The sequence below is a fragment of the Mastomys coucha genome, chromosome X (genome assembly GCF_008632895.1).
Source record: "Mastomys coucha isolate ucsf_1 chromosome X, UCSF_Mcou_1, whole genome shotgun sequence".
Taxonomy (NCBI): domain Eukaryota; kingdom Metazoa; phylum Chordata; class Mammalia; order Rodentia; family Muridae; genus Mastomys; species Mastomys coucha.
Window position 1 is genome coordinate 134693077 of NC_045030.1, and position 9587 is coordinate 134702663.

Sequence of the window (9587 nt, forward strand, 5' to 3'; positions counted from 1 at the left end):
CTTCTCTAGGTACAATTTAAAACTTTAAGTTCCAGCCAAGGTCAATATAATGAAGAACACCTGAGCCCTGACTGATGGTCCACTTAGAATGCTCTGAGTGAGTTGCAAAAACTTTTGCTACCATCAACTGAATGTGTACTTATGCTTTTGCTCCCAAAGCTTTCATATATAATAACTTTCATTAATATAAAAATGACAAAACTTGCTTGAAGGTCATTGTGGTGTGCTGGATGGAGCGGTAGACTGGAAAACAGAGTTCTGAGTTACATTTTCAGCTCTGCCACTTACCTTCATGAACACAGGAAAATTCTTAACTCCAGCGTCACTTTCAGTACTTACCAGCAGTAAAATAATGAATGTGAATGCACTTTGAAAAATATAAGGCAATCAATCTGTAACTGGAAAGCATGCCCTCAATCAACAAGGTGACAATTGAACAACAATCCATTTAAAATCACACATAGTAATCCTTACATTTTTTTTTCTGCAATGGTCAGCCATATCTGTTCCAACATGAAGGTTTTTTTTTTTTGTTGTTGTTGTTGATTCTTCTGAAACCCGAGATTGTACCCCAAGATAAATGCCTGCCAATGACTCAGAAGAATTTGGGTTCATGTTTGGTGATTAGAGACAGGGAAAGAAAGCTAAAGAGTCTGGTTGACTATTTATGAATGCATAATAGTCTGGTGTGCTTAATTAAAGTACTGGCACTGGTTTCAAAGGGATGTTTTGTAACTAGCTGACATTTTTATCCTGGAAGCATCAGTTCTTAAAATAGAACAAATACAAATGAATAATGATTGCCAACAACTTTAGCTAACTTTAACTGGGTGAGGTTCTCTTTAATTGTTTAGGTCAAATACTTCATTGCTCCAAAGAATTATCCAGATTTGGTAGAGATGGATGATGAATGCTGCATCAAATAAGTAAACCATCAATTATAGGTGGAAATTGCCTGCAATCTGGAGATTATATTCTAGTTATTCACTATAAATAAGTCTAATACAGTAAAAATGATTTGCTTTCAGCACCTATAATTTATAGCAACAGGATTTGGCAGCAGGACAAGGGTAAAATGCTTGGGCTTCCTATGTTGTGATAATAGGAACTAAATTGTCAAAGGCTAATTACTAGTTTTGGCCTTTTAATACTATCATAATATAACTAATTTGAAAGACCAATTATTCCATATAATCTACAGCTGCCCATTTCATACTCCTATGTCTTGAATTAAAATACCAGGGAAATTTACATCCCAAATTACTTCAACCTATCAATTTTACATCAGGTAAAGCATTAAAAGAAGCAAAAATGCACACAACGGTTTAGGAATAGAAGAATTCATATGGGAAATGACACTCTTCTAAATGCTAATGTGTTCAAAAGCTGAAGCCTTGATCATCAAGGAATTGCTTTAAAAATATTTCATTCTTCAAAAAAAATACATACTCAAGTTATAGTCTGGGTGTATCTAATTGGCTTAAACAAGCAACTACAAAATACATGAAGCTTGACTACAGATAAATAAGGCTATACATTTATTATTTTTATCCCTCATGATATAAGTGATCTTAATGTATTATAATCTCACTTGCATCAAAAACAGATCTCAATGTAAAGATCCCAACTGTGAGTAATCATGTGGGATATTTTTAATGAAGGAAAAGACACAAAAAGTAACACAGAATTTTAACTTAGTTTTGGGTTTCTAAATGTAGAAGTTAACAGTCACAACCAGGATACTGATCCTAACTACATAATAATGGAAATTAACTTATTGAGCTGTGTGACTCCTAACAGCGTGCCTTTGTGCCTTGTTTACAACACTGTTTCTTAACATGCCATATTCAGTTTTAAAAGGCTAGATAAGAAAATGAAGACAGAACAGAAATACCTGGAAGTTCATCTTCTCTAGCTTTAGAGAAAAACATGATCAGATTCATTTGACCTGTTTTGAACACTTTACAGACAACACTTTATCAATCCACATTAAAATCCTAACTAAAGTCATTTTCTGCAATAGGTTTTCATAGTACCATACCTCCTCCAGTGACCTTCCATATGATATATTGTAGTAAACTACATATCAAATATCTCTTTAGCACCAAGAAATTAGCTAGTTTTCAGAAAAACTAAATCATTAAACTGCTTGAAATTTCACTTCTGTATTAAACCATTGACAAAAAACTATTTATAAAGTGATTTCATGCTCCAAAATGCTTTCATAGTCATTCACTTATCTCAATGCAAGCTCCTGCCTGTCTGCAAGTTACAACCTCAGTGATGTAGTCCCACAACAAAGTAAGGAAATTCCTCAATAAACAATACAATCAGAGCATATTAAATCTCCAATATAGCTACAAGGCCATTAATCAGTAATTTATGTAAATATATTGGTCATCGAATCTCAATAATCCTCAGAAGTCAGAGTTTATTTGAAGAACAGTATGATTTTACTATTTTTATTTCTCTCTCTCTCTCTCTCTCTCTCTCTCTCTCTCTCTCTCTCTCTCTCTCTCTCTGTGTGTGTGTGTGTGTGTGTGTGTGCAAAGACCAGAATATTGGAACGTGTAGGCATCATTTCAAGGAAAAGAATCACAGGGTCACATGTGTGTGTATGCAAAGACCAGAATATTGGAACGTGTAGGCATCATTTCAAAAAAAAGGAATCACAGGGTCACAAGCAGCTACTCTTTTGATGTGGAATTTGACATCAGAGACAGTACCTTGTGCAGTTAGACTTCTGCATAAGATCTGACTATGTTCTTGGAAATTGAATTATGATTTTTTAAGTACATATACCTATGATAGTAGTGCTCTGTGTGTGTCCCTCCCCCTTCTCTGTGTTTGAGGGGTGGTAGTGTATGTCTGTGTTGGGAAGGAGCTCACAATTAAAAGGACTTTTGAATTAAGTCCTTCAGCAAGCCAAATCAGCCTTTTGTCGTTTTAATGATCATTCTTTTTGACGTGTCTGTACTGCAGTGTGAGGTTTTGTATGGCAAGTTTTCTATAGCAAGGAGAGAAAGAGGAGGTAGGGGGCTACACCTGCACTAAATGGGGAACTTGTAAGGTGATGGTTGTGATCAATCCCAGCTTGTTCTGCCTGATCAAGCACAGTGGGCAAAGATCCAATCACAAAAGCATTCCAGAGAGCAAGCAAAGCAAAACTCTTCACCAAACTGACTACTGGACTGAAAGCTGCTGGGGACCAGCCCCTCGCAGGCAAAGCAAGCTCTTCTAAAGAGAGAAGGCAGGGCAGACCACGAGGATATCCTCTACAAACATTACTTGAGACTCTCTCAAGACAAAGTAGGGCAATTTTGTTCACAGATGCACTAAGCTTTGTTCTTAAAGTCCTCTTCTTTCAGAAAATTAGGCCTTGAAAGACTCCCACCCCTACAGGATTACCCCACCCCCCACCCCTTACCCTGAGTAGGGGATAGGAGGGTCCGTCTTCCTCCACCAGCCTTTTTATCTTGCTTTTTTCCATTTTCCAGAAGACACACCAATTAAATGTTCTATATGCTTTTTAAACTTTTGAAACACTATTCATATCCATAATCAAGATACCACTACACCCTCTTCAGAGAGGTGGGGGAGGGGAGCTAGAAGAAGAAAATGAAACACAGCAAAAGTAACTTCCCTTTCCTTACCAACGACAGAAAAGGAACACACATGGTTCCTCTCAATTCTGCGTAAAACCAAAAACAGATCAGCACAGAAACACTTTCCAGAGCAAAGAGTATCTTTTAATTGTCTGGGGTTTAATGCTTCCTCTCCCCATTTAGCTGACCACCAAGTGTTAACCTTTTAGGCAAACCACAGCAAACTAGCCAAACAATGACTGCCTTTTAGAAAAGTAAATATGTGAGTAGCTGGCTTGTTAACTGCTGGACTCTCTGCGTTCTTCTCTTTCAATCACGGCACTTAGGTTGAGCACACATAGAAAAGTAGCTTTTAGTTATAGGCTGGAAAGTGAGTGCGTGAGTATCTGAAGACTTTAGGGACTGGGAAGTACATCGGAAAGCATCCTCCTGCCATATGTCTTTTAGTTTTAACCGATCCTAAGAAGTTAATCCAATGTTTAACAATTGGCTCTGTCAGATAAATTTATGGGTTATGTAAAAGCCAATATTTTCGCAAAGGCCAAAAAGGTATCACGTGAAAAATTAAAACTGAATTCTTCTCTCTCTAATAGCACTAGGAAATGAACTAGCAGGTCACTTATTGCTAACAGCATACCAGCTAACGCACCGACTCACTTATTAACCAATTTCCAATAACTAAAGGAATTTTAATTATACATTCACCAACCTCATTTCGGAGAGTGGTCAGTTCCTGTAGTCACGTCTGGCGAAGTCCATTCTCACGTAAATGTCGTCCTCATCGTCGTCCTCAGAATCCGCTCTCTCTTGGGGTCTCAGCACCCAAATCTGGCGAGGTGGCGGTGGGGGCGCGGCTGCACCGGCCGCCAGGTCCTCACCTCTGGCAGCTTGGTTAAGGGCTCCAGGATTCCAGCCTGCCGCAAGGTCCTGGACCCCTCTTACAGCCTGGGCACCACGAGCACTAGCAACAGGTTGGAACCCGCGAGCGGAGGCGGAGTCAACTCCTGCCGCTGCGTGGAAGCCGCCAAAGACGTCGCCAAGGCTGGGGGCCGCTGCGAGCGCAGAGACCACGGCTAAAGCCCGGCTCACTGCCAAGAGAGGCGTATCAGCTGGAGCAGTAATCACGGCAGAAGCTGCCGGAAAGTCTCTGTCCAAGCTGTCAGTCGGGAAAGCCGAGACAGCCCCACGAGTGTTGGCAAATACACTTTGGGAGCCGCTTTGTGGGCGTCTTCTCTCCTGCACTTCCTCCCGCCGCAGCCTAGCTACAGGTGGCGGTTCAGAGCGTCGACGGGAAGAGCGAGAAGCGTCCATACAGCACTCAGAAAATGGGTCAACTACGTAGATTTGACCTGTTTGAGCATCATAGCAAATGGCACTGTCAGCAAAAGGCATGGCTGGTGACATAGCCGGGTTGAAAATTACTTCAATGTATTCCCCCGCTTCCACAATGCTACCTATAGCACTGCCTGGGATAAGATGCAAGGGCCACCTAGCACCGGCCACAGGGATGGAGTTGGCACTTGGTAGAACTCTTAAAAGATCTGAGAGGCGGATTGTTGGATGTGGCAAGGGCACCCCGAATTCAACATTCGGGTAGCTAGAAAAAGCTGTGGGTGCGGGGTCAGTAACTACGCCCCGCAAGTCTGGCAGTCCTTGAGCAGAGGGAGCTAGGACAAGATGCTCTCTCTTAATAAAGTCAATGTTGATATAGTCACGGGAGCTATCAGCTTCTCTCTGTTCCCGTGTGGGGTTTAGCGGTTTGGGCTTTATTTGATTTCCTTTCGCAAAAAAGGAAAGTTGGTTAGGGTCCTTAGCCCTGTTCATTGGGGGCACATCGTCTGAAGGCTTTGCAGATGTCCCCTTATCTTCACGTTTTGAGAACGACCCCACAGTTGAAGGCTTTGAAGATCCATCTTTGGTGCCCTGGCTAAAGGAGGCTTCTCTGTCTAGACCGCTCCCCAGGAATTTTCCAGGTAACATGGGAACATACTCACTGTGGTCGCTCTGTCCGAAAGGTGAATTCTGAAAAGGACTTGGTAGAGAGAAGTAAGAGCTCCAGCTTTTGGAGGAAGAGCCTCCCTGAGGATTGGGAGGATTTTTAGGAATCGCACCTGCTCCAGGAGCCATAAACATGTAATCACTGTCACTGTCATTGTCCTTTGAGTCATCCTCTTTATTAGTGTCCGGTGTTTTCGGAGCACTTGGTGCAGGCGGTGGTGGGCTCACCCTAGGAAACATCATCATGTACCCTCTGGAGTCTTCAAAGGGTGACCTAGAGTGGCGCTTGGTTGAAGCTGAGAAATTTTGAGGAGCCATTGGCATATAATCACTGGAACACGCAAGAGGAGCAGCCACCCCTGGCCTCATTGGCACATACGGGTCATCCTCGTCGTCATCGAAAGCTCTGGCTCTGTAAGACCCCCGGGTTGCACCTCCTGGGGTCTCCATATCTCTCACCTCTCTGGCTTCTTTGCGTTCTTTTGTGCCTCTGTCTGCGCAAAAATAAAGTCGGAATCTTCCCCCAGTCTTCCCTTTGCCACCAGTTGCTCCAGCTGCCGGCGGTGGCGGCGGGGGTGGAGGCAGCGTTTGCTGCTGCTTGTTTTGAGTGAATTTACCAAAGTAGGATCTTTTCTTCACAGATTTTCCACGGTCACCATCATCAGAATTCTTCCCACTTCCTGAGCCTTTGCTCCCTCCTGAGTTCTTGCCACCACCGGAGCCATGGTCATCTCTGGGTCTCTGGCCGCCACCGGAGCCATGGCCACCTCCACCTGAGCCGTGGCCACCTGCCATGCCCTGGCTATTACCTGAACACTGGTTTCCTCCGGCACCCTGACCTCCAGATCCCTGTCTACCGCCTGAGCTCTGGCTGCTGGAACCTTGGCCACTTGAGCCCCGTCCACCTCCTGAGCCCCGGCCATTTCCTGAGCCCCAGTTGTTCATAGGTATGCAGTGACCTCGGTTTCCTTCTTCACCCTCCTTGTCTTTTTCTTCTGTGTTGCTAGAGCTGGAACGCGTGGCTCCACGGGCTCTGTGGCTGGGGGCATCTTCAGGCTGTGGGATACGTCCCGGGCTAGGTGCTGAGCGTCTGAAAAGGCTGGGTGGTACTGATGTGGCTCTCCTGGACCTGCGGGCTCTGGGCAGGTGCCCTCTTCCTCGCCTAAAGGGAGGCGGAGGCTCTCTGGGTGAGATGAAGCGCCTGGTGAATAGCATCTTTTCCCTGTCACCGAGAGCTCTGAGGCGGCAAAACTGCTCAAAGCGGTATCTTCTGCTCCAGCCGCTGGGATCCAGCGGGAGGAAGCCCAGGTGCCTCCTAGTGGACAGCAGGGTTAACAGGTGGGCGCCAATACTGATGCTGTAGCTGCGGCAACGGGCTCTGTATTCGTCTGCGCACAAGGCTCTCATCTTCTCCAAAAACAACTCATGCATATTTTGGGCCACCACGGAGTCATCCACCTGCATCCACAGCTCCCCCGGACCAATGACCGTGGATCTGCCGACTTCCAAGAAGAAGTACTGCTCCGAGTGCCCACAGCGACGAATGCTCAGCAGCTGGACAACCACACTGGCCACTTCGGTATTGAGCCTGACAAACACTACCTCTTCGTCGGTAAGACACAGCCGGAACACGCCGCTCAGCTCTTTTCTGTGCCCCAGCCCCCTGGGTTTCACTACTACCTGCCACACATCTTTGTAGAAGGGTGGCTCCGCCACCGCTGCGGCCGCCAGGGCTGCCGGATCTCCGTCCGGCAGTGCGCCTGGCGTGCCGCAGCGGCGGCGCTTGCTCTCGAGGATGAGGCGGCTGAGGAGCAAGTACCAGCTTTCTTGTTCCGACTCGTTCTCGGCCACCATCGCGAAGTATTCGTCCTGGGTAAAAAGGGCAATGAGGTGTCGGTACCTGGCATCGGCGCGCTGGCTCACGGAGAAGCATTGGTACAGGATAATCACGCGCCGCGGTGGGATGAGCGCGGGGACCGCAGCACCAGAGGCGGCTGCCTCTGCTGCAGCCGCCGCGGCGCGGACACTGTGTCGGAACTTCCTGGCATTTCGGTAGTATTCGAGCCGAGCCGGAGCGTCTGCGGTCTCGAGTTTGAGCACGAAGTAACGCCTATGCCCGTGCTTCTGCTTCCGCAGGTAGCCGCGTTTGCAGACTTCATCCCCGACGGGGAGGTCCTCCTCTTCGGACTCCGAGTCCGACCGGGAGCCCGTGGCTGTAGAGAGCCACATGGCTCCCGGACAGGATGACCCGGTCCCAATGAGTGCAGTCGGGGTTCCCGAGGAAAGAACCGGGGTGGTCGCCACTGCGGAGGTTGCTGCTGCAGCGGCTGCTGAGGCTCAGAGTCTCCTTAGCGCTTGGTGGCCAGCGAAGGAGCAACTCGCCATGGTGATGCACGGTGGTTTTAAGGTGAGCGGAGAGGAGGGGGGGCTCGAGAAGGGAGGGCTTTCGGGGGGAGAAGAGGCAGTCTCCCCCTGTCTGCCCGCCCCGGACCCCTCCCGCCTAGGCCCGCGTCCCCGCCCACTTCACTGGGCTCAAGGCAGTGGGCAAAACAACACGTGACCGTCGCCTCACGCGGCAGCTCGCACCAGAGGCAGCTACTCGAGCGGTGGAGGGGCGCAAGCGGCCACCAGTAGAGGTGTGCGTGGGATGGGGACCTGGAGCCAGGGAAGCAGGGCCATCTTCAAATCATCAGAGACCCTTTGGATGACTCTAAGGGCCTTTGGTTCAAGGCAGGAACCGACGGGAGGAGGCGGGGCTTTCTAACCACACCAAGCCTAGTCCCGAGTACCAGACTAGATGGGGTGGAGGGTAGACGTGAGAGGTGGAAGACAGTTCGGCCAGCTACCGGGGCAAGATGGGTTGTCGCAGCCCACACTCATATGGCTGGAGGGGGATAGAGGTGTTGGGAGGGGACGGGGCTGGTTTGTTTGTTTGTTTGTTTAGGAAGCTGGTACCAGGTGAAACCGCTGCAAGGTTCTGATTGGTTAGGATACGAGCCAATGGGTGGGTCCAGCAAGGGGTGGCCCTGAATACATTAGTTTAGTGGATGGGGGGGGGGAGTTGGGGGATGAGGGGGCGTGGTTGGGGTCCCAGAGTGGGGCTTCTCAATCTGGTTGTCTCTGGATCAGGCTGTAAACAACCCTCGGAAAATAGCTGTTAATGGTGGTGATAAATTCCGGCAAATCCCAGAGCCTTGGTGACCCCTCTGCCAGGAGCCCTTTCTCTTTTTCCCTACAGCTCACATTTTTTCCTTCCGATCGCAGTTTGCTCTAGTACCACCCGCCTCTCACTTTGAGCTGTGCTTCTTAGCAGAAAATGTCAGTTGTCTCTGGAAACGTGGTAAAGACCTGGGTCCTCAGACCTGCTGCACACCAGGCTGCACGCCAGGCTGCACACGCCTCCTCGCCCTCTCCACCCCTGACAAAAGCCAGCGACTCTAAAGACTCAGGAATTATGGCGATGCCTTCAAAATTAACGCTGTCCACACACAGAGTGTATTTCTAATCCACGAAAACACAGGTTTGCTAGCTGTGGTGTTTCTATTTGATTGGTGACGACTATAAAAGTACAAATTTGGGGGCCTGCGAAGTATACAGCCATGTTGGAAAAAGCCGGACTTGATTCTTTCTGAAAAACAATAATGAGCTGTCCTGATATTTTTTTTTCCCGAGGGCAGTGCTTTGAACGGTACCTTTAAGGAATTAACAAATATTAACTTTCCTTTTCCTTGAAGGAGACTGGGAAACTTTACGAAAAAAGAAAAGCTCCTATCTAGAACAAAGGACTGTATGAATATGTGCCTTGAATATATTTTGCATCCTTTACTTCAGGAAGGTCTTTGCTTCATTTCAGTTTACAAATGACATCACAAAAATAATGAATCTACTGCCTCCCTTCTTGGAGAAAGTGCCGGAGTGTAAGGTGTAAGTGCAATCTTCTTAAAAACTCCCCTCTCCTCTCTTCTCTCCTCTCCTCTCTCCTCT

At 47.2% G+C, this 9587-nt stretch overlaps 1 protein-coding gene across 1 annotated transcript in view; it reads right to left on the bottom strand.

Moving 5' to 3' along the window:
* Irs4 (insulin receptor substrate 4) overlaps nucleotides 1–7988 on the bottom strand; it is a 12931-nt gene extending 4943 nt beyond the window's left edge. The window contains 1 exon segment of the mRNA XM_031368806.1: nucleotides 4315–7988. Within this exon segment, the coding sequence (XP_031224666.1) occupies nucleotides 4332–7988 (3657 nt within the window). The 3' untranslated portion in view covers nucleotides 4315–4331.
* Between the last annotated feature and the right edge of the window lie 1599 nt (nucleotides 7989–9587).